General features: G+C 46.6%; 1 protein-coding gene across 2 annotated transcripts in view; it reads left to right on the forward strand.

Moving 5' to 3' along the window:
• The first annotated feature begins 398 nt into the window (after positions 1-398).
• MARCHF10 (membrane associated ring-CH-type finger 10) overlaps positions 399-23,672 on the forward strand; it is an 84,616-nt gene continuing 61,342 nt past the window's right edge. The window contains exons 1-4 of one of the 2 annotated variants that reach the window (XM_030221024.1): positions 399-527; positions 13,550-13,697; positions 14,372-14,478; positions 20,838-20,987. In XM_030221024.1, the coding sequence (XP_030076884.1) occupies positions 14,392-14,478; positions 20,838-20,987 (237 nt within the window). In that variant the 5' untranslated portion in view covers positions 399-527; positions 13,550-13,697; positions 14,372-14,391. The remainder of the gene's footprint in view (positions 528-13,549; positions 13,698-14,371; positions 14,479-20,837; positions 20,988-23,672) is intronic. The other variant, XM_030221023.1, reaches the window with a different exon arrangement.

Below are 23,672 nucleotides of genomic sequence, written 5' to 3' on the forward strand. Positions count from 1 at the left end.
GATTCACCTGTGCATTGTAAGCCACTTTGAGTCTGCTTCATGTGGAAAAAAGTGGGGTATAAATGTTCATAAATAAATAAATTTAAGTTTACTACATTGCATCCAACTGTTCAAATCAGAGGAGCCCCGGAGAAGAAGTGACCTTAATTTTCCTCGGACGCACCTATCGTGACCACCAGCGGGTCCGGTCCCTTCCCTTCAGCTACAGCAGGCAGCGCAGCAGCGGCGCTACTGCCAGTGCCAGCAGTCAACTCTCAGCAGACTAGCGCTGTTGGAGGCTGGGAGGAGCGACGCGCACGCCCGCCCCTCGCGCCAGTCTTGCTGTTTCCGGCGCAGGCGCGAGTCGTTACCGTGGAGACAGCAGGACGCTTTCTCTCCTCCCGGCCACTCCCCGTCTTGCTGCCTCTCCGCTGGGGATAGCGGGGAGCGCAGACGGGCCCGGACCGGAGAGGGAGATCGCGAGGGTGGCAAGGTGCCACTCACAGCCTGGGAACCGCAGCAGCAGCAACAGCAGCAACAGCCGGCAGGTAACCGCCGAGAGTGTGAGAGTCAAGCAGCCAACGTCCCTAAAAGCATGTTTTCCTTTAAATTCAACTCGCAATTGCTTGGTAGATAAACAATTCTTACAGGAGGGAGGAAAAGAAAATCCAAAATGATCAGTCATTTGTGTCTACAAATGACTAATCAGCAGAAAACAGAGCTGACCAAAACTAGGGCTTTATAGGCTGTTTTACAACTGCTCAATTCTTTTTAGAAATAAATGGGCAAGTATTCAAAGGACCACTGCTAAATATGTAAGTACTCTTTTTGAATTTTCTCCATCACTCTAAGACTAGTTCTGTAACTAAGTGCCTGCATTTATGCACCACTTGCACGTGTAAATGTGCAGAACACTAGCATTTACAGGCGTGACTAAGCACTATTTTGTAATGGTGTGCATAAGTTGCTTACTGCATAAATGCAAGGAGATGGGAATATAGGTGGAGCATGGAAGGAGCTTAGGTGAAGCTGTCACTTAAGGTGCACAGCTTACAAAATGCTGCCATTTATGTGCACCCTTGTTACATTTATGCATCTATGGCTGGTATAAGTGCAGACATATAAATGCTAAGCACACCAAGACCGGGTTACACAAGTATTTTGTAACGACATCTGGGTGCTCAGATGCTGTTATAGAATAGGCTGTCGCTGCTCAGCATTGAGGTACCTAAAATGGAGTGCATGGTTATAGAATTGCCCCCTGTCCCCCAGATTCTATATAGCGTGACCTAAGTTGCGAGCATAAATCCAGTCGTATTCAGGATTTGCGCGCACAACTTAATTAGTTAACAAGCCAACAGCACTGATAATCGCCAATTAACTAACAATTATTGACATTAATTGGAATTAGAATTTACACGCACAACTGTCTAAGCATATTCTATAACATGATGTGCGTAAATCCTAAGTTTTATAGTTATAAAGGGGGCGTGGCCATGGGCATGGTATGGGCAGGTCATGGACATTTCTAAAATCTATGTGCGTTGTTATAGAATACACCTGGTCCGTCCCTAATTTAGGTGTCAGCATTTACACCTGGCATAACTGCTTACGACTAAATTTAGTCACGCAGACAGGCGCTCAGCGTATTCTATGAACTGAGTGGAAATTTAGGCGTTCTCTAATGTATGCCTAATGTTTCAGCACCAATTTTTAGGTGTGTTATATAGAATCTAGATTTATATGTATAGTGTCACTGAAAATTCTTTCTAAATACACTGGATAGTGGCAGTGTGGAGCTAGAGCAGTGGCATAGCCACAGGCGGGCCTGGACAGGCCCAGGGCCAGCCACTTTCCCTCCAGGCCCGCCCACCCAACATCCCCCGGGGTTTAAATCTTTTTTACCTCCGTCAAAGCGGCTGCGTCATTGAAAGCCCTGCCCATCAAGCCTTCCCTTCATGAGTTCGTTCCCTCAGAGTCCCGCCTTCTGATGCCATTTCCTCTTTCCGCGAGGGCGGGACTCTGAGGGAACTAACTCACGAAGGGAAAGCTTGATGGCAGGGCTTTCAATGACGCGGCCGCATCGACAGAGGTAAAAAAGATTTAAACCACGGCACGCAGGGTGGCACTGTGGCAGGAAGAGAAAGGGGGATGTTGGGGGGAGAAGAGGGCGGGCAGGTGGATATGAATAGGAGGGGAGGATGGGGGTGAAGGAGAATCACTGGACATGGATGGGACCGGGAGGGGAGGGCAGGGGAGAGAGGAGAATGGCTGGGTATGGAGGAATGGAGGGGGGCAGGAGAGAGAAGAGAAATTGCTGGGTATGGATGGATAGAGGGGGGCAGGGGAGAGAAGAGAATTGCTGGATATGGATGGATGGAGGGCAGGGGAGAGGAGAGTTGCTGGACATGGGTGGATGAAGGGCAGGGGAGAGGAGAGTTGCTGGACATGGGTGGATGGAGGAGAGGGCAGGGAGAGAGGAGAATTGTTGGACATGGATGGAGGGCAGGGAAGGGTATGACAGGAAGGAGATGCACATGGATGGAGGGGAGAGAGAAGAAATTCTGGACATGGATGGAGGGGAGGGAAGACAGAGGAAGGAGATGCACATGGATGGAGGGGAAGGAAGAGAGAAGAAACGCTGGACATGGATGGAGGGGAGGGAAGAGAGAGGAAGTGAGATGAACATGAATGGAGGGGAGAGAGGAGAAATGCTGGACATGGATGGAGGAGGGAGAGGAAAAATGCTGGAAATGGATGGAGGAGAGTGAAGGGAGAGAAGAAATGCTGGACATGGATGGAGGGAGGGAGAGGAAAATGCTGGACATGGATGGAGGGGAAGGAAGAGAGAGGAAGGAGATGAGATGAGGGAAAAGGAAGAGAGGAGAAAAACTGCTCATGGATGGAGAAAATAGGCAGAAGCTGGATCCACTGGACAGTCAAATCTGCGGAAGGCCCAGCTTTTACTTACGGATGTAGGGCAAGAAATGAAGAAGAAAGGAGGAAAGTAAAGAAATGGAAAGGAAGCCCTGGAAACAGAGTTAAGAGGACAGATAGCAGCAGAATCAGATACTGGGCCAGCATGATCAGAAAAACAAAGTCACCAGACAACAAAGGTAGAAAAAATCATTTTATTTTCATTATAATGTTTGGAATATGTCCACTTTGAGAATCAGGTGCTGAATGTTAAAAGTTTATATTTATTTACTTATTTATGGCATTTTATCCCACATTAAACATGAATTAGATTGGAACCTGGGATCATTTAATTTTCTTTTTTCCTGGAGAGAGTAATGCATTGCACCCCCCCCCCCCCCCCAGGCTCTCTCCACGGCTATAGCCAGCTCTGCAATTTTGAGGGGAGGCGCAGAGGTGGACGGGGGGGGGGGGGGGGGGGGGGGGGCGCAAAGGTGGACCGGGGAGAGAGCCTGTTGTTAAACATTTACCAGCACACCACTGACTAGTGCCCACCCATCCAACCTGTTGGCCCACCCAAAAATTGCCATCTGGCTATGCCACTGCTAGAGCAATCTGCATAGCTCTAGGTTTAGCTGAACAGTTTAATTTAGGGAAGCAAAAAAGCTTACCTTGTAATGTAGATGTGTAAATTGCAGCTCTGTAAAAAAGTTGCCCACAGCTATTTGTATGGGGTAATTTTATGAGGTCATTTTCATACATGTATTCCAAAGCACTGCAGACCACCTAAAGAACTAAAATTTATCAAGAGAAACATATATTTGAGTTCTTCTGATGGTCTTCAGAGCTTTGAAGTAGTTGAAATGGGGAGCCTCGTCGATCAGTGCCAATGTTGAGCTCCTAGAAGTGGTGTTACAGATAAATGTCAAAGATAGCCAGGGCCGCCGAGAGAGTGTGTGTGTGTGTGGGTGTGGGTGGGGGGATTCCCTGGGCCCGGCCTCCAAAGGGGGACTCGTCGGCAAGCTTCTACTGCTTGCTTCCGGGTCTGTCCTCCCCTGCTCCTGCATGCTGCCTAGGACCTGGATGATTGCATTAGTGCGATATTGCGTTAATGCAATCATCCAGGTCCTGACTGCCAGCACGGACAGGAGCAGGAGAGGACAAACTGTGGGAGCAGGCACACAGGAAGCGGCTTGCCGGCAAAGACAGAAAGTTAAGGGGGCAGGCGGGTGGAAGCGGCATTGCGAGTGGGGGGGGGGGGGGCAGTTCTGCCCCTTTCCCGGCTATGTCTCTCAGCGACCCTGGTGATAGCTATAGTCTTTTCTTGTTTATTGGCTCTTAATTAAATGAGTGGAGGAGTGGCCTAGTGGTTAGGGTGGTGGACTTTGGTCCTGAGGAACTGAGTTCAATTCCCGGCACAGGCAGCTCCTTGTGACTCTGGGCAAGTCACTTAACCCTCCATTGCCCGCCGCATCAAGCCTGCCATGAGTGGGAAAGTGCGGGGTACAAATGTAAAAAAAAAAAAAAAAATTGTAGTACATTATTCATGCTTTGAAATGGGCTATATGTTTTTGCGTTATATGGGACATCACAAGTTTAAATGGCAAACCAATGATGTAATTTGTAGCCTGTTTGAGAACTCGTGGAGGGGCATAATCGAACGCGAACGCCTATCTCCATGGGCGTCTATGCCCAAAAACGGGTACGTGAAGAGGTGGGACAGACCGTATTTTCGAAAAAATGGATGTTTTTCAGCTGGGCATTTGGTTTTTTTTTTAGCGATAATGGAAACTAAAAACGCCCAGCTCAAAAATATTCTAATCCGAGCCATTTGGTCATGGGAGGGGGCCAGGATTCGTAGTACACTGGCCCCCCTGATATGCCAGGACACCAACTGGGCACCCTAGAGGTCAGTGCGGTGGACTTCAGAAACAGCTTCCACATGCATAGCTCCCTTACCACGGGTGCTGAGCACCCAACCCCCCTCCCCCAACACCCACTACCCACAAATGTCAACACTACCATAGCTCTTAGGAGTGAAGGGGGCACCTACATGTGGGTACAGTGGGTTTTGGAGGGCTCCCATTTACCAGCACAAGTGTTACAGGTGTGGGGGGGGGGCCTGGGTCCACCTGGCTGAAGTGCACTGTGGTACCCACTAAAAGTGCTCCAGGGACCTGCATACACGCAGGCCTCTAGGACTTGTTGCTGCTATATAACATTGGCACACCAGTTGACACCTGAAGACTAATCTCTCCGAAAACGTCCTTTATTGGAATAAGCACGCTTACTCACAGTTAACTGCAGATCAGAGGTTGTGCCCCACTGGCAACGAGTCTCGCTGGTACTGAGATTAGCAGTAGGTCAGAGCTGGCAGAATGCTGTACAATGCCCTCTTTCAGCCACATTCAAGGTAAGAACTAAGTTCTGTAACATGGCTAACAGGTGAAAGGGATCTAAAACTGGCTTACAAAAATGGTCACTACCTCATGGACTACCGGAAACAAAACAGGGCACACTCTGACCCAGTAAGCAGGGGGAAAAGCACCATGGGAGTAGAGCCTACCAACTACCAACATTGTGAGCATTTGCCACAAGCTAGTGGAATCACGGAGCCCAATACCCTATACCCACCACAATGCATTGCTGATGTGACTCTGCAGTGCGCATAACAGAAAAGGTGTCACACTCACCCGAGAGCCACATCAGAACCAGGGAAAGGCTGTCACAGGATAGAACACATTCTGCTATCATGGAGGTGGGTACGGCATTTGAGGCTGGCATACAAGCTGGAAAAAAAGTTTTTAAAGTGGGGTTTTTTTTGGTGGGAGGGGGTTAGTGACCACTGGGGGAGTCAGGGGAGGTCATCCCCGATTCCCTCCGGTGGTCATCTGGTCAGTTAGGGCACTTTTTTGGGACTTGTTTGTGAAAAAAAAGTGTCCAAAAAAAGTGACCCAAAATCACGGTAAAAACGCCTTTTTTTTCGATTATCAACTAAAGACGCCCATCTCTCCTCAGCCGATAACCACGCCCCAGTTCCGCCATCACCACGTCTCCGACACGCCCCCGCCAACTTTACCCGTTTCCACGACGGATTGCAGTTGGAAATGCCCAAAATCAGCTTTCAATTATACCGATTTGGGCGCCCACAGGAGAAAGACGCCCATCTCCCGATTTGGGTCGCAATATAGGCGTTTTTCTCTTTCGATTATAAGCAGGATAGTGTGACAATCTGTCACATATGCAATAGCACAGATGCAAATGTTAAGCAACATCATCTATATAAATAATTCTCACCTTGAACATTCTGAAGCTCAGTCTGTGGCAGGGACACACTGAAGCCCTGCAGTGTTGGTAGGCTAGGCTGTCAGCACCACTCACCTCATGCACCACTCACTCTCAGACAGAGACCCACCCACTGCCACTCCCCTTCCGAACATAATTTGCAACCTCAACGTTCTAAATGAAGCTGCAACTTCCGCTCTTGCATGGTGGTGTAGATCGAAATTTGGATTTTTCACACAGGACTGTCTGCCCTGCCCTCGCATCACAACGTCGTGACGTGGAGGGCGGAGCTATGACAATCAACGAATCGAGGGTGGGTCATGAAAAAAACAAACGTACTGTGCTCTGCAATGCCTGCCCCACGCCGTCCCTCTAGCCTGCCACCCACGGAACGACAACAGAGAGACACAAAGGAAGCGACTCCCCTTCCAGGCTCCGAGACGCTATGCCCGCGCCCCCCCCTCCCACAGCAATATCAACCCCCTCGCCACCCTTCCCTCGCTGTCCGGCCGCTGCTGCAAAAAACGGACACAACCTAAAGGTGAGACGTAGAGAGGGAGGGAAGAGAGCAGGCAGGCAGCCTGAAAGTCTGAAGAAAGGCGGGAGGGAGCGAAGCAACCAAACAATCAGCCAGCCTGAATGTGGGTGCAACGGAGGGAGGGAGCCAGCTTGATCATCGCAGTGCCAGGGATGAAAACCTTGCTAGCACCCGTTTCATTAGTCTCTGAAACAGGCCTTTCTTACTAGTATTATATAATTGCTGTTTAGTTATTTTACTGATGGTCTTCCGTTTAAATTTTTTAAACGTTGCATTTTAACGGTTACATTTGTACATCTGTTTGATTGAGGAGATCTTTTGTTTATAAAATAGTCTGCAACTAGGAACCTCCTAGTCCAGCAACTATTGTATAAAGACACATGGAGGGGCATAATCGAAAGGGGCGCCCAAGTTTTCCTGAGGACGTCCTCGCAGGACGTCCCCGCGAAGGAGCGGGGAAACCCGTATTATCGAAACAAGATGGGCGTCCATCATTCGTTTCAATAATACGGTCGGGGACGCCCAAATCTCAACATTTAGGTCGACCTTAGAGATGGTCGTCCCTGATTTTCGGCGATAATGGAAACCGAGGACGCGCATCTCAGAAATGACCAAATCCAAGCCATTTGGTCATGGGAGGAGCCAGCATTCGTAATGCACTGGTTCCCCTGACATGCCAGGACACCAACCCGGCACCCTAGGGGGCACTGCAGTGGACTTCAGAAAAAGCTCCCAGGTGCATAGCTCCCCACTTTGTGTGCTGAGCCCCCCAAAACCCCCAAACCCCACTCCCCACAACTGTACACCACTACCATAGCACTTACGGGTGAAGGGGCACCTATATATAGGTACAGTGGGTTTGTGGTGGGTTTTGAAGAGCTCGCTGTTTCCTCCACAAATGTAACAGGTAGGGGGATATGGGCCTGGGTCCGCCTGTCTGAAGTGCACTGCGGTACCCACTAAAACTGCTCCAGGGACCTGCATGAGCTGTCATGGACCTGAGTATGACATCTGAGGCTGGCATAGAGGCTGACGCGAAATAATTTTAAAGATGTTTTTTTGACGGTGGGAGGGGGTTAGTGACCACTGGGGGAGTAAGGGAGGTCATCCCTGATTCCCTCTGGTCATTTCAGGCACTTTTTTGTACCTTATTCGTAAAAAAAACACGTCCAGGTGAAAACGTCCAAGTGTTCGTCAGGGACGTCCTTGCTTTTTTCGATTATGGGTCAAAGACGTCCAAGTGTTAGGCACACCCAAGTCCCACCTTCGCTACACCTCAGACACGCCCCCTTGAAATTTGGACATCCTTGCGACAGACTGCAGTTAGAGACATCCAAAATAGAGTTTCGATTATACTGATTTGGACGTCTCTGTGAGAAGGACGTCCATCTTCCGTTTTATGTCGAAAGATGGACGTCTTTCTCTTTCGAAAATGAGCCTGTTTGTAACCTATGGAACTTACTGCCGTGCCTCTTTGAAATAGACCCCAGGTGGTCTTACCGCTCGCTAATCCAAACTACCGCCAGCCCAACGCAGCTGCCGGCGGTAGTTACAGTTGGATGTGCGCCATTTCTGGGGCTCTGGAAACATTTTTTCTGTAGCCCGGCGCAGTAATCGGGCATTGCCATGTGCTTCCTGGTTACCGCTGAGTTACCACGGGAGCACTTACCTACCGCCATTTCAATGGGTGGCGGTAAATGCTCCCCACCACATGGCCACCCAGTAAGGGTTATCTTACCGCATGGCCATTTTTTTAGGGCATTTTACCCGCTGTGGTAAAAAGGGCCCTGGCACACAGGAAAAACGCCCCTGCCGCTACTGCAGGGCCCTTTTTCCCGCAGCTTAGTAAAAGGATGGCTTTGTAATTCTAAGTGCTTTGAAAATGAGCCCCATTGTTGTTTACATTTTTTTATTACATAAGTAATGCCATACTGGGAAAAGACCAAGGGTCCATCGAGCCCAGCATCCTGTCCACGACAGCGGCCAATCCAGGCCAAGGGCACCTGGCAAGCTTCCCAAACGTACAAACATTCTATACATGTTATTCTTGGAATTTTGGATTTTTCCAAGTCCGTTTAGTAGCGGTTTATGGACTTGTCCTTTAGGAAACCGTCCAACCCCTTTTTAAACTCTGCTAAGCTAACCACCTTCACCACTTTCTCCGGCAACGAATTCCAGAGTTTAATTACACGTTGGGTGAAGAAAAATTTTCTCCGATTTGTTTTAAATTTACTACACTGTAGTTTCATCGCATGCCCCCTAGTCCTAGTATTTTTGGAAAGCGTGAACAGACGCTTCACATCCACCTGTTCCACTCCACTCATTATTGATCCTAAACATTCAACCAATAAGTTTGATTCCATCTCCTCCCATCTCCCTCTCCTTCTTTCCCTCCCCTGGTACCATCCCTTCCCTCCATCCATGATCACCATTTTTCCCTTCTGTTTTTCCTTCCCTCCCTTTTATGGGCACCATCTCCCTACTTTGATTCTTCCATCCCCTATTTCTAGCATCTGTCCATCTCATTCTCCCCCCCCCCCTCCCCGTGGTCTCCATCTTTCTCTCTCTTTTCCTTTTTATTCTCCTTGCACCTCTTTTTACTTCTCTGGCACCCCCTCCCATCATCTCAATCTCTCTCGCGCGCCCCCTCCCCTAAATCTTTCACTCTTCTCCTCTTTCTGCTGCCATGGCCTCCCTCCTTCCCCGCATCTCTCACTCTTTCTGCCGCTGATGCTGCTCCTCACCCCGCATCTTTCACTCTTCTCCTCTTTCTCCTGCCATGGCCCCCCCTCGCTCTTCTCTTTCTGCCGCTGATGCTGCCCTTCACCCCGCATCTTTCACTCTTCTCTTTCTGCCGCTGATGCTGCCATGGCCCCGCATCTTTCACTCTTCTTTCTGCCGCTGATGCTGCCATGGCCCCCTTCCTTCCCCGCATCTCTCGCTCTTCTCTTTCTGCCGCTGATGCTGCCCCTCACCCCACATCTTTCACTCTTCTCTTCTTTCTCCCACCATTGCCCCCACCTCCCTTGCATCTCTCGTGCTTCTTCTCTTTCTCCCGCTGCCAGTGCTGCTGCTTCTACTGCCGCCCCTCCCCTCCCCTGCATCTCTTGCTCTCTCCCTCTGTCGCCCCCTCCTCCCCCATATCTCTGGCTCTTCTGCTCTTTCTCCTACCTACTCTACTGCTGTCGCCGCCACCACCCTGTTCCACGCAGTCCTCACCTTTCTCTCTCTCTCCCTTTATTTCTGCTGGTAGTGGCACCTCTTCTTACTTGTCTAGCACTAAGGCAGCCCCCTTTCCTCAGCCTGATTACTGCTGGGTAAACACCGCTCTGCAAAAATAGAAAATATTTTTGTAGCAGTGGAAATGGTGCGTGCTAGGGGGGGGTGGAACTGCTGCCGAGCTGCTGCAGTAGCCCGGCAGTAGTTCCTGTTTGGTGCATGTTAGTCAAAGGGCCCCTGAATAATGTACGGTAACAGGCAAACCCCGAGTTACATGACAGACTTGATTGACTTACCAATTAGAAATACATCCGAATCAACACGATCTTATCTAAATCTACACTACCCAAGCTGCAAAGGACTTAAATACATTCTTAGGCATCTAGTTTTTCCTACATAAGCACACAACTGTGGTCACAAAGGATTGATTTCAGCTCTTTATAAAATCCTAAAAGGTCCCGAGTTGGTGAAGTTGGCATATATGTACAAATGGGAAAGAGATCTTAAATGTGACCTTTCCCTATCTCAGTGGGCTGAGGTAGTAAACTGTGTAACATAGAGCAATATCTCTGTGGCATAAAGGGAATGTAACTATAAACTTTTGATGTGCTGGTATATTACACCGGAGCAACTGCACAAAATGGACAGCACAAAAGCTTCATCCTGTTAGCGAGGCTGCCCCACTGGGGGATCTTATATGCATATGTGGTGGAACTGTGAGAAAATTCAGCCATTTTGGGAACTTCTTAACTTGGTTGCGTTAACGGGGGTCGAGGATTTGTCTTGGTCTTCACGAAAGATAATGACAACATGCGTAACTGTGGCCTGAGTAGTAATGGCCAGGGAATGGAGAGCAATGGCACCACCGACTATTGGCAGTTGGCACACTAAACTCAGATTTGTTTTGTTGGAAAAACTTATAGCAATGAGGAGCAGCACACTCCAGAGATTTTTGCAATGGGGTCAACAAATACATGGATATCTCGATGTGCTTTAATGGGGGTCTGTGCTCCCTTCTTTAACTTTTTATATTTTTATATATATATTTTTTAAACTTTTTAGTTTTTTACCTTTTTCTTTTTCTCATTAACAATTTTTAGGATTCGTGTTACCGACATTACCACTAAGTTTAAAACTGTATTGGCTAGAAGCAGCCACAGGGAGATGGGAAGGGGGGGGGGGGGGGGGTTGTAATTGTTGGGATTGTACAAGGTGTAGCTTTTGTGCATTGTGTTACTAGAATTTTGTACAAGGTTGTTCTTGTTTGTGATATTTCTGCTTCACATCTAATAAAAATAAAAACTTTCAAGTAAAAAAAAACCCAAAAGAAAAGAATATCCCATATTTATTCCCAGACTCCCGACAGCGTGTGATATTACTCAGAGTAACATGACTACTCATGTCCAACAAAATGAACAATAAGAGATTGACCTATTAGCGATTAGATTGCTGGAATGCGAAGAAGCCCATGAGAATGGAATGGGCTTCTTCGCATTCAGCGCATGCTAATCAGTAGCGCCGCTTCATAAAAGGAGCCATATGTTTTCTGCTTTAAGCCTGCAGTCTTTGGTTTTATTTGGTAAATAAGACCAAACCAGTTTTTCTTTTTCTCTCTTTAAAGAGTTGCACAAAGTGTTTATGTCTTGCTTGGAATTTCTATCTAAGACAAGACAGTTCTGAAAGACTTAAAATTGGGAAAGTATACAATGAGAAAGCAAGCTGTCCTTGAAAGCTTGGGCCTCAAATGCATTGGTTAGTCTATAAGATGTCACAAGCCTCGCTGTTGTTTTTTTAATGAGCTAACCATGCCTTCTAAATTATTCAGCATGATGCACATCTGTTGGAAAAAAGGCTAACATATAAGAAAACCCATTATTAGCAGTATCATACACTAATTTATCTGCTACCAATTAGCAAAATTAAAAAATAGATCAAGAATTCTTTGTTCTTTTTGGTTTTACTTATCCACCGTTCCAGCAGCTGTATGGGACTCTGCAAAACTGAAGCAACCCCTTGTGTACCAAAATTTCAAAACTACAGAATATTTGCAGTTTTTATTTTGAAGGACCTGAGGAAAATCTGTGTCAGATACAACTGCCCTTTCTTTACTTTTCTACACTAAGCTGCGGTAAATGTTGGCCTTAGCAAGTCCTTACACAGGTTTTTCCCACATGCTAAGACCATTTTTCTCCGAGGACAAGCAGGCTTGCTTATTCTCCAAGTGGGTAGACGCCAATCGACGCAGATCGGCGACTACCCAGTTTCGAGAATAAGAAGCCTGCTGACCTTGGAGAATACCTGCTACAGGTAAGTATCTTCACTTTACTACAGCCACAAAATGGCCATTTTCTATTTTTTTTTCTATTAATGGCCATGAACTAATGTTATTAGAATGCAGCTATTCAAAACAAATTACTGTGGGAGCATTTACTAACACCTTTTTTATAGGCGGTAAGAGCTCACGTGATAATCCTGCACTAATCAGCGCATGGTAATGTGGATGAGCTAACTGATTAGTGCAGGAACAAACGCTCTCCATCCCCTGACACACACCCTCCAACAAAAATTCAAAAACATTTTTAGCGCACAGGTAGTATGTGTCAATTAGGAATTTATCGGCAGGATGCCAGGGTGCATCCCATGATAAGTCCTTTTAAGCTGCAGTAAGGGGTCCTTTTACTAAGGTGCGCTGAAAAATGGCTGTGCTGTTGTAGGCGTGTGTATTGGATGTGCACAGGTCCATTTTTCAGCGCACCTGCAAAAAAAGGCCTTTTTGGGGGGGCTGAAAATGGACGTGTGGGAAAATAAAAATTGGTGCGCGTCCATTTTGGGCCTGAGACCTTACTGCCATCCATTAACTTAGCAGTAAGGTCTCACACATTAACCGGGCGGTAATCATCAGCATGTGTACACTGCCAATTACCTCCCAGTTAGCACCACGTGGTAGAAAATAAAAAATATTTTCTGCCCCACGTATCGGATGCATGTAAAAAATAGAATTACCGTCCGGGGTTCGCGGTAGCCAGACAGTAGTTCCAAATTGACACACGTAGGCGCCTACACGTTTTAGTGAAAGGGCCCCTAAGTGCACGTTAGCACATTCTGCAGACTCCTTTGCAAACTGCCTGGTACATAGCTATAATTTTATGTAACCCAGGCATGGCCATACATATGTGTCTGAAATATCTGAATTCTATGTAGGATCCTGTTCAGAAGAAAATTACTTCACGCATGCATATTATCACCACTGTCATGTTTATTCTTATTATTTGAAGTTGAACAGGTGTGTCTATTTTAAGTGCAAAAAAAATCTCTCTTGAACCTTCAATTTTAGCAAGATAAGAAGAAGCAGTAACTGGTATTTCCAGTGAGTTAACTTATAATTCCCGTGCTGGCATTCTCTGCCACTGCATTTTTAGAAATTGTACATAAAGAATTACTATTAATATAATGAAGAGTCCAGTAATGACACAAACATATATATGGTCACTGTTGAAAAATAAAACACGAGGAAAAAGACCTCAAAACACCCAAACATGAAATTTCAGTGTCTTCTGCTAGGGTTGTAGCATTCATCATTGGTCTAAAAAACCTTGTGATATTTTAATTCAGGAGTAGACGAGCTACCCAACCTTGGGCAAGAAGGGAACCCAAAGCTATCATCTGAATGTATGAAACCATCCTTTCATATTTTGATGTTGAAGCATAACCCCTGAAGAAGCCGTTTGAGTGAAATGGGTCTGGCCGCCGTCGGGTGTCAGTTAAGTGTTCTACTTCTCTTGTTTCACACATGTTATGAACACAATTTCATGAAACAAGAACATAATTGAATTATTGTTGTGCTGTTAAATGGGAGCCGTTTTTGAATAGAAATATAAATTTGAAGAAAAAATGTTTTAATACAAAGGAATAAAAAAGTAATAAAGAAATAAATCGAATTAAAATATCATGAGGTTTTTTAGACCGATGATGAATGTTACAACTGCAGCAGAAGACGCTGAAATTTCAGTAAGCGTTTGGCTGTTTTGAGGTCTTTTTCCTCGTGTTTTATTTTTCAACAGTGACCATATATATTTTTGTGTCATTACTGGACTCTTCATTATATTGCTAGTTGTCTGAGGATATTTAGAGTTTCAGTTTGTTTTCTCTTGATTATTGTTACATAAAGAATTATATTAATACAGTTACAAAAATAACCTCTAACAGGAACACAAGACAAAAAATTCCAAAACTCAGTGTTCAGGTCTGAGCAGGTTCCTTATCATTTTTTCTGTCTACCACAGACTGTCGGAATTCTATTCCCAGTCTGTGTCTCACAGTGAAACCATTTCCAGATGAGGGATATGTGACTAAGGCAAGAGAAAATAGTGACAAAGGCTCCCCTCCGCTCCTTTTTGTTTCACAAACATCTGCCCGTTTTGCACTTGGCTGCAGGTTACCGTTTACCAGCTGTAATGCATGAGGCATTGGAGAGACAGAAGTCCGTTAGGGACGCTCGCCAGATGAAGGAGATGCAATGTAGGATAGACTCTGAATATCAGGTATGGTACTACTGCTGCAGAATAGCTGGGTATAAGTAGTTTACTTAGGGGTCCTTTTACTAAGGTGCGCTAAAAAATGTCTTGCGGTAGTGTAGGCACGGGTTTTGGGCGCGCGCCAATCCATTTTTCAGCACGTCCATTTTGGGTCTGCGACCTTACTGCCAGCCATTGACCTAGTGGTAAAGTGTCACACGGTAGCCAGGCAGTAATGACCTACACGAACCAAATGCCACTTGGCGCACATCCGATACGTGCCTCAGAAAATAAAAATGATTTTTTGGCTGTGCGTATCGGACGTGTGGCAAAAATGAAATTACCGCAAGAGCCATGCGGTAACTCCATTTTGGCGCGCGTTGGGTGTGCGTAGGCGCTAATGTGGCTTAGTAAAAGGGCCCCTTAAGGTGTAATATCAGAGTGAATAATATGCACATGGGGGAATTTTCTTGGAAAAAGCTAAGAAAACATTCTGCCCACAATATTTTTAAAAGTCTTCTTATTCTATTTGTTAGTAATAACTTCAGAAATAACTCATTTGAAATGTTATTTTTCAGAGGTACAGTATTTTACAGTTTTTCATGTAGGCTTTCCTCACAAGTTGGGCTTTTTGTAGGGGGATGTTAATCTGACACCACAGAGGAGCTCCAAGCTGCAGACAGTGTTGACCTTTTGCAACTGCAAAATAGTGCCTGCAATTCATTTGAGGTCCTACAGATTGCCAAATGAAAATCCCTAAAATCCAGAAGCCCTAACCATATGGTAGTAGACCATTAGGGGCATAATCGAACGTGAACGCCCATCTCCATGGGCGTCTAAGTCTGAGAACGGGTACGTGAAGGGGCGGGACAGACCGTATTTTCGAAAAAAAAATGAGTGCCCATCTTTTTTTTTGATAATACGGTTTGTGCCCGGCAAATGCATCGGATTTGTGCAGATTTGAGCTGGGCGGTTTCGTTTTTCAGCGATAATGGAAACCGAAGGCACCCAGCTCAAAAACGAACAAATCCAAGGCATTGGGTCGTGGGAGGGACCAGGATTGTAGTGCACTGGTCCCCCTCACATGCCAGGACACCAACCGGGCACCTCAGGGGGCACTTGTAACAATTAAAAAAAAATTAAATACCTCCCAAGTCCATAGCTCCCATCCCTTGGGTGCTGAGCCCCTCAAATCCCCCCAAAACCCACTGCCCACAACTCTACACCATTACCATAGCCCTTATGGCTGAAGGGGGGCACCTACATGTGGGTACAGTGGGTTTTGGGGGTGGTTTGGAGGGCTCCCATTTACCACCGCAAATGTAACAGGTAGGGGGGGATGGGCCTGGGTCCACCTGGGTGAAGTCCACTGCACCCACTAACAACTGCTCCAGGGACCTGCATACTGCTGTGATGGAGCTGGGTATGGCATTTGAGGCTGGCATACAGGCTGGAAAAAAAGTTGTTAAAGTTGTTTTTTATGGTGGGAGGTGGTTAGTGACCACTGGGGGAGTCAGGGGTGGTCATCCCCGATTCCCTCCGGTGGTCATCTGGTCATTTAGGGCACTTTTTTGGGACTTGTTCGTGGAAAAAAAGGGTCCAAAAAATGACCCAAATTTGCGCTAAAAATGCCTTTCTTTTTTCGATTATCAGCCGAAGGCGCCCATCTCTCCTCGGCCGATAAACACGCCCCAGTCCCGCCTTCGCCACACCTCTGACACGCCCCCGTCAACTTTGCCCGTTTCCATGACAGATTGCAGTTGAAGACTCCCAGAATCGGCTTTCGATTATACTGATTTGGGCGCCTTTGCGAGATGGGCGCCTATCTCCTGATTTGGGTCGAAATCTGGGCGCCCATCACTTTCGAAAATAAGGCTGCATGTGACCCCACTTCATTCTTCCTACATGCAGTTTATTATCAACCTCAATGCTATTTTTCCCCACCATAGTCTCACTTATCTCCTTTCCCACACACATGCAGTATCTCCAGCCTATCCGCACTAGCCTCTTTCCCCCAGTATAGTCCTGTTTTTCCACACCTAGCCAGTCCTGTTTGTTCTCCCTCTGACAGTCTGTTCCACACCAACTAACCAGGCTGTTTCTGCCCCCAACATATGCTAGCCAGTTCTCGCCAGCCTGCTTGTCTTTGTTCCATCTAGTCAATTTCTTTCCATCTTGTTCTGCTATTGGCAGTCAGTTTCACATCAGCTCTGCAATAGCTTATATCTTCTGCCATTGCCAAGCTCTCGGTGGGTCTGAGCTACAGGATGCCTGCACAGGTCTGATGAAAAAGTGACTTTGAGATCAGCATTAGGCATAGGCGGTCGGTGGCCCAACTGTTTGGGGAGGCTAAAGGGGGTGGGGTTAGCGGTGGGGCCAGGGGCGGGGCTTACATCCATAATTGTCTGACAACACACAGAAAAAAAATAAGTAAAAATAAAATAGTCACAATTAATACCTTTTATTACATTTATATATTAGATATGTATCATATGTCAAAGAATAACGTGGACACTGGATGGGGGGAAAAAAGAGAGAGAGAGAGAAGCTGGATGAGGGAGGAGAAAGACAAAATTTGCCAGTTCACTACTTCTTTATTCTTTGTTAAATCTGAATTTTAAAAGTACTGCCTAAGGATCTGGAAAATCCGGACTGATCCAATCCTCAAACAGTCTGGATTTTCGGACTTGTACTGTACTAAATTAAACCACTTAGCCAGTGATATTTAGCCTTTTTGTTGTCTTATTCAGATGGTGGCAGAATATTGCTGACTATCTGTAGAGCTGTTAGCAGTCTGTATTCAGCTGTTGACTATCCAGACAAAACATGTACAGTGGGGGAAATAAGTATTTGATCCCTTGCTGATTTTGTAAGTTTGCCCACTGACAAAGACATGAGCAGCCCATAATTGAAGGGTAGGTTATTGGTAACAGTGAGAGATAGCACATCACAAATTAAATCCGGAAAATCACATTGTGGAAAGTATATGAATTTATTTGCATTCTGCAGAGGGAAATAAGTATTTGATCCCCCACCAACCAGTAAGAGATCTGGCCCCTACAGACCAGGTAGATGCTCCAAATCAACTCGTTACCTGCATGACAGACAGCTGTCGGCAATGGTCACCTGTATGAAAGACACCTGTCCACAGACTCAGTGAATCAGTCAGACTCTAACCTCTACAAAATGGCCAAGAGCAAGGAGCTGTCTAAGGATGTCAGGGACAAGATCATACACCTGCACAAGGCTGGAATGGGCTACAAAACCATCAGTAAGACGCTGGGCGAGAAGGAGACAACTGTTGGTGCCATAGTAAGAAAATGGAAGAAGTACAAAATGACTGTCAATCGACAAAGATCTGGGGCTCCACGCAAAATCTCACCTCGTGGGGTATCCTTGATCATGAGGAAGGTTAGAAATCAGCCTACAACTACAAGGGGGGAACTTGTCAATGATCTCAAGGCAGCTGGGACCACTGTCACCACGAAAACCATTGGTAACACATTACGACATAACGGATTGCAATCCTGCAGTGCCCGCAAGGTCCCCCTGCTCCGGAAGGCACATGTGACGGCCCGTCTGAAGTTTGCCAGTGAACACCTGGATGATGCCGAGAGTGATTGGGAGAAGGTGCTGTGGTCAGATGAGACAAAAATTGAGCTCTTTGGCATGAACTCAACTCGCCGTGTTTGGAGGAAGAGAAATGCTGCCTATGACCCAAAGAACACCGTCCCCACTGTCAAGCATGGAGGTGGAAATGTTATGTTTTGGGGGTGTTTCTCTGCTAAGGGCACAGGACTACTTCACCGCATCAATGGGAGAATGGATGGGGCCATGTACCGTACAATTCTGAGTGACAACCTCCTTCCCTCCGCCAGGGCCTTAAAAATGGGTCGTGGCTGGGTCTTCCAGCACGACAATGACCCAAAACATACAGCCAAGGCAACAAAGGAGTGGCTCAGGAAGAAGCACATTAGGGTCATGGAGTGGCCTAGCCAGTCACCAGACCTTAATCCCATTGAAAACTTATGGAGGGAGCTGAAGCTGCGAGTTGCCAAGCGACAGCCCAGAACTCTTAATGATTTAGAGATGATCTGCAAAGAGGAGTGGACCAAAATTCCTCCTGACATGTGTGCAAACCTCATCATCAACTACAGAAGACGTCTGACCGCTGTGCTTGCCAACAAGGGTTTTGCCACCAAGTATTAGGTCTTGTTTGCCAGAGGGATTAAATACTTATTTCCCTCTGCAGAATGCAAATAAATTCATATACTTTCCACAATGTGATTTTCCGGATTTAATTTGTGATGTGCTATCTCTCACTGTTACCAATAACCTACCCTTCAATTATGGGCTGCTCATGTCTTTGTCAGTGGGCAAACTTACAAAATCAGCAAGGGATCAAATACTTATTTCCCCCACTGTATAGGCAATGCTGCTTTTTTTTTTTTTTTACTATTTTCTAATATATTTCCATTATTCATGATTTATTGTAAGCCACATTGAGCCTACAAAGAGGTGGGGAAATGTGGGATACAAATGTAATAAATAAATAAATAAAATAAATTAACTCTTGCCACAACAGCTGAAGATTAACCCAATTGTACCTTAAAGAGCTAAGAAACCTAGACCATAAAGCATGCATGGTCACTGGTGATTAATAGCCACAGCTTTACATTAAGTTAGAGTTTAAATTACCAGAATGGCAACTTAGTTGAGAGACATGAGCGGAGGCATACCATAAAAACCTGATCTATAACTCAAAGCAACATGGCTCCTTTAAACAGCTTCCAGAAGAGAAGATATCATCCTTACCTTGCCTTTGTTTAAAGAAACAGACGCTGCATGCAAAAAAGATGCATTGGAACCCAACCTGCATGCACAAAAACTAATTACAATCTGGGCCACAGCAACCATAACTCCAAACTCAGTACCAACATGTAGATGCTTCCTAGACTGACACCAATCCAACCCAGAAAATGACAATCACGTCAAATGCACTAAAAGATAAGCATACCTGCCAAGACTCCCGCTGATTTCTGCTGCTGCTTGTTGAGCAGCGTCAGGAACAAGCACCACTCTGAGCCGCTTCTCTCCACAGCCATCATTAGAAGAAGCGCGGGGCCGCAGCAGCCTTCAGGCATGCGCTGTCGGCTCTGCCGTCCTCTGCTCCCGCTGACGTCAATTTCCCATTCCAGGGGCAGAGGACCAGCAGAGCCGACAGCGCATGCCTGAAGGCTGCTGCGGCCCCGCGCTTCTTTTTGTTCTAATGATGGCTGTGGAGAGAAGCGGCTTAGCATGGTGCTTGTTCCTGACGCTGCTCAACACAAGCAGCGACAGAATTCAGCGGGAGTCTTGGCAGGTATGCTTATCGGCACTATCTTTGGAGGAGGAGGCAGGCGGGGAAGGTCACAGCTGGGCTGGGGAGGCTTAGCCTCCCCAAGCCTCTTATACGGGGCGCCTATGGCATTAGGGTACAGTCATCACACTGCAGAAATTCAGTGAGAGATTCATGGTGTCAGAGAAAGAGAGTGATGGAGGCAAAGGAGAGAGAACCTGTTGGGGAGGGAGACTTGATAGTAAAGGAATAAATTTAATTGCAAATCTTTTGCAGGTTTAATCTAATAAGGAAATAGTACTGAGGGGCGTAAACTGCCATTTATTTTGTTTTAAATTGGGAAAACAAATGAAAAAAAAATAATGTTGGGGGCAATGAGAGTGCATCACCAGACACTGGAGTGTGGTGGTATGCTCAACCAGCTGCTTGGTTGAAGGGGATAAGGGGTGGCCCAAAAGGTTTGCTCACCACTCCCCTAACTTCTATGGGACCCTTCCTTCTCCTCTTTCCGTCCGGCTGCATGTCACAACTCACAAGCGAAAGAGAGGAAGAGATGTTAGGCTGCTCTTCTTTTGGTGGTGCAATCACATTTTCAGTGTTGCTGCCACAACCTGTCAAGTGTTTGCTTAGCTTCTTTCTGCAGTATGACAGATTTGATGTGATCCGTGCTTTTATTCTCCCTTCTTCTTCAACCTTTCCAACCTGTTCTAGTCCAAAGCACAGACAGATGAATATAGATTTTACTCAGAATTCTCCATGCTTATGTATGTCAGAATTAAAAAGTGTTAAATGTAAGCAGTCATGTTACATTACATAACATCAGAATGGTGGCAGTCCAGTCTTATTTTGCTAAGTATTTGTCTGCTTCCCTCAAGCAGAATGTGTGTAAATGTAGCACTAGTCTTAAGAAGAGGGGCAGGGATAGAGGAGGCAACAAATATGGTGGCGGTGTGAGGATCCTCCATTCCTTTTGGCTAATGGTTTTGGGAAATTTGTCAGAGAGGAGTATTATTGTCCATTACAAAAATGTAAGGTTGTGTTCCTTTAGGCTAGCCTGCGAAAAAGGGAGGAAGAGAGAGAACGGACCGAAAAGAAACGGGAAGAACGTACCCAGAGGAAACCCTCCTCCTTATCCTTCATCCAGAACACACGCAGCTGTGAGAGGCCATGGATCACATCCATGCCAGTCCATAAACAGGTACTGAAACCATGGCTTGGCAATCAGTGAAGGCCTGAGTGTCACTCAGGTGTTTGTTTCTACAGAACTGGCAGTGATACACACTCAGAGGCAGAGCCCTTAAGGGTTAACACAGAACAGTAAGGATGAAAGACAAAAGCATATCTTATTGGTCCAAGGATAGCAAGTAGAGGAATTGCCTGTTGAAATACTTTTGATGAGCAACTGCGCCATCTGCTGTGTGCCTGCTCTTCCATTGCTTTAGAAAGTTCAGTATTTCCATGCAAACAGGTAATTAATGACACTTCTGTGGCACACAAAGCCTTGGGATTCTCTATTCAATTTAAATAGCCAGTTTTTATGTTTCTGATCCTGGAGGGTGCACTTAAACAAAATTACGCTCAGGTAAAAAAAATTTGGCCATTTACTGGAAGATGATTTTGAAAGTTCTAGCTTGATCTATTTGACCTTTTAAAATGTTAGACTGAAAATCTTGTCAGATGTGTGTTAAATAAAGAGATGTATTATCCCCTTGGCTTATTTAACTTTTTATTACCTGCCAAAAAGTCTAGGGATTATAACTGTGCCATTCTTTTGTCGGGGAGGGTGCAGAAAGGGGTCCTTACCAGGACAAAACATATTTTTTATTGAGATTTTCCTTGGCTAACCAGAATGTAGTTTATTTCAGATGTTGTTAATTCAGCACACAGCAGCATTGCCACATCTCACTGACATAACACAAAATGAACATCACATGGATACAGAGCAGAGTGCAGTTGAGCTCTACTTTGTTTGTTAATAAATACAATTTTCAAGGGCATGTACTTGGATAAATAGCTATTTCTCAGAGGACAAGCAGGCTGCTTGTTACCACATGTGGGTCGACATCTGCATTGGCCCAGGAATTGGACAGCATTTTGGAAGCAAAATATAAAAACGTTTTGCCAGAGTCTTCTGGTGCGTGTGTGCAGACTGATTTCCTGCCCGTTGCGCGAGCGTGCCTCTCAGTTTTCTTTTCTCCGTGTTGAGGTGCGGTAGAGTTTTTTTCTGCGCTCCTCTTAGGCCCGGGAAGAGTCTTCGTCTGTTTCGTGGCTTTTTTGCCTTATTTTTCTTTTAACAATTCACCATTAAAAAACAAAACAAAAGGAACCCATAGTTTCCTTTATTTTTTTGTCCCCTTTTAAAGTTTCCTTTGTTTATCGACGCAGCCGACTGTTCCCTTCTTTTGTGCCCTTTTTTCTTTTAACAGGCACAATCGCATCTTTTGATTTCGCTGAAGCCATTTTTCCTTCCATTTCATCGAAGACACCCAGAGGCTTGAAACGTTGTACTTGGTGCAACCGGACCATATCAGGTACCGATACCCACGCCTGGTGTATCCAGTCCCTTGGGCCTGACCATAGCCCAGCCGCTTGTAGTCTGTGTCGTTGTATGAAGAAACGGACCCAAGCGTCTCGAGAAGCCCAGCGAGAAAAGCTTTTTTGGGGCTCGGTCTGGTCCTTTGACGTCGACATCGACTTCGCGGGAAGCATTGATGCCGGGAGCAGAGGTAATGCCTGCTGAAAGACCTATTCACGCAGGGAGCAGTGAGGCATCAAGTGGGTCTCCACCTGCCTCAAGGCCTTCTGTTATGCAGGCCCCCCCGGGACCAACCTTCATTGGACCCGGTCCTGAGGAGGCGTAAGGATTCCACGTCCTCATCGGTACCGAGGAGTCTCGATGACGGGCGTTGAGTGAAGGCGAAGAAGCACCGTCATCGTTCTCCTTTGACACACAGTGCCGGGAGCTCCGGGGCGTCGAGGGAGTCGGCATCAAGAGGATCGCTCCCCCACTATTCAGGAGGTGCTGGTGCGTCGGTCTTCTGGCAGCCTGGTACCTGTTCCCGAGCCTCGACAGATTCTGCCACTGGCACCTGTACCGACCCCGCAGCCTTGTCTGACAGCGGCTATCAACGAGCGCATCGGGGCCCTGCTTCCACAGCTTCTGGAAGGATTGCTGCACCAGTCTGCTTCGGTGTCGGGGGTGCTTGCACCTTCTGTACCGTCTGCTGCAGCAGCATCTGGCCCTTCGCCTGTGGTGAGGTCCCTGACCTCGGTGCCGCCTGCGGCATCGGTGTCGGCTGCCACCTAGGTCAACTCCCCTTCGACGTCTGTGGAGGAAGCTTCATCAGAGTCCAGGTGGGCGTCGGCACCTCCATCGAGGCCATCGTTTCTCGGCGTCGAGGCAGGCTCAGTTTCAGACTGCTCTGAGGGATGTCTTGTCCGATACTGAAGATGAGCGTTCGTGGGAGGAAGAGGAGGATCCCAGGTACTTTTCTTCTGATGAGTCCTATGGGATTCCTGCTGAACCTTCCCCTCTACTAGAAAGGAGACTTTCTCCACTGTAGAGTCTATCCTTCACCTCTTTTGTCCTGGAAATGGCAGCAGCTATTCCCTTCCCTATGGAGGTTGAGGATGAACCCAGGGCTGAGATGCTCGAGATCCTGGACTATCCTTCTCCGCCTAGAGAGGCTGCAATGGCTCCTTTGCATAATGTACTGAAGGAAGTCCTTATGCGAAACTGGTCATTCCCTCTGTCTAATCCCGTGATCCCAAAAAAGACTGAATCCCAATATCGGATCCACGGGGAGCCTGGATTGATGAGGTCTCAGCTACCTCACAATTCCATGGTGGTGGACTCCGCTCTCAAAAGAGCCAAGAGTACTAG

This window comes from Microcaecilia unicolor, chromosome 12 (assembly GCF_901765095.1).
Source record: "Microcaecilia unicolor chromosome 12, aMicUni1.1, whole genome shotgun sequence".
In the NCBI taxonomy this organism is placed as follows: Eukaryota; Metazoa; Chordata; class Amphibia; order Gymnophiona; family Siphonopidae; genus Microcaecilia; species Microcaecilia unicolor.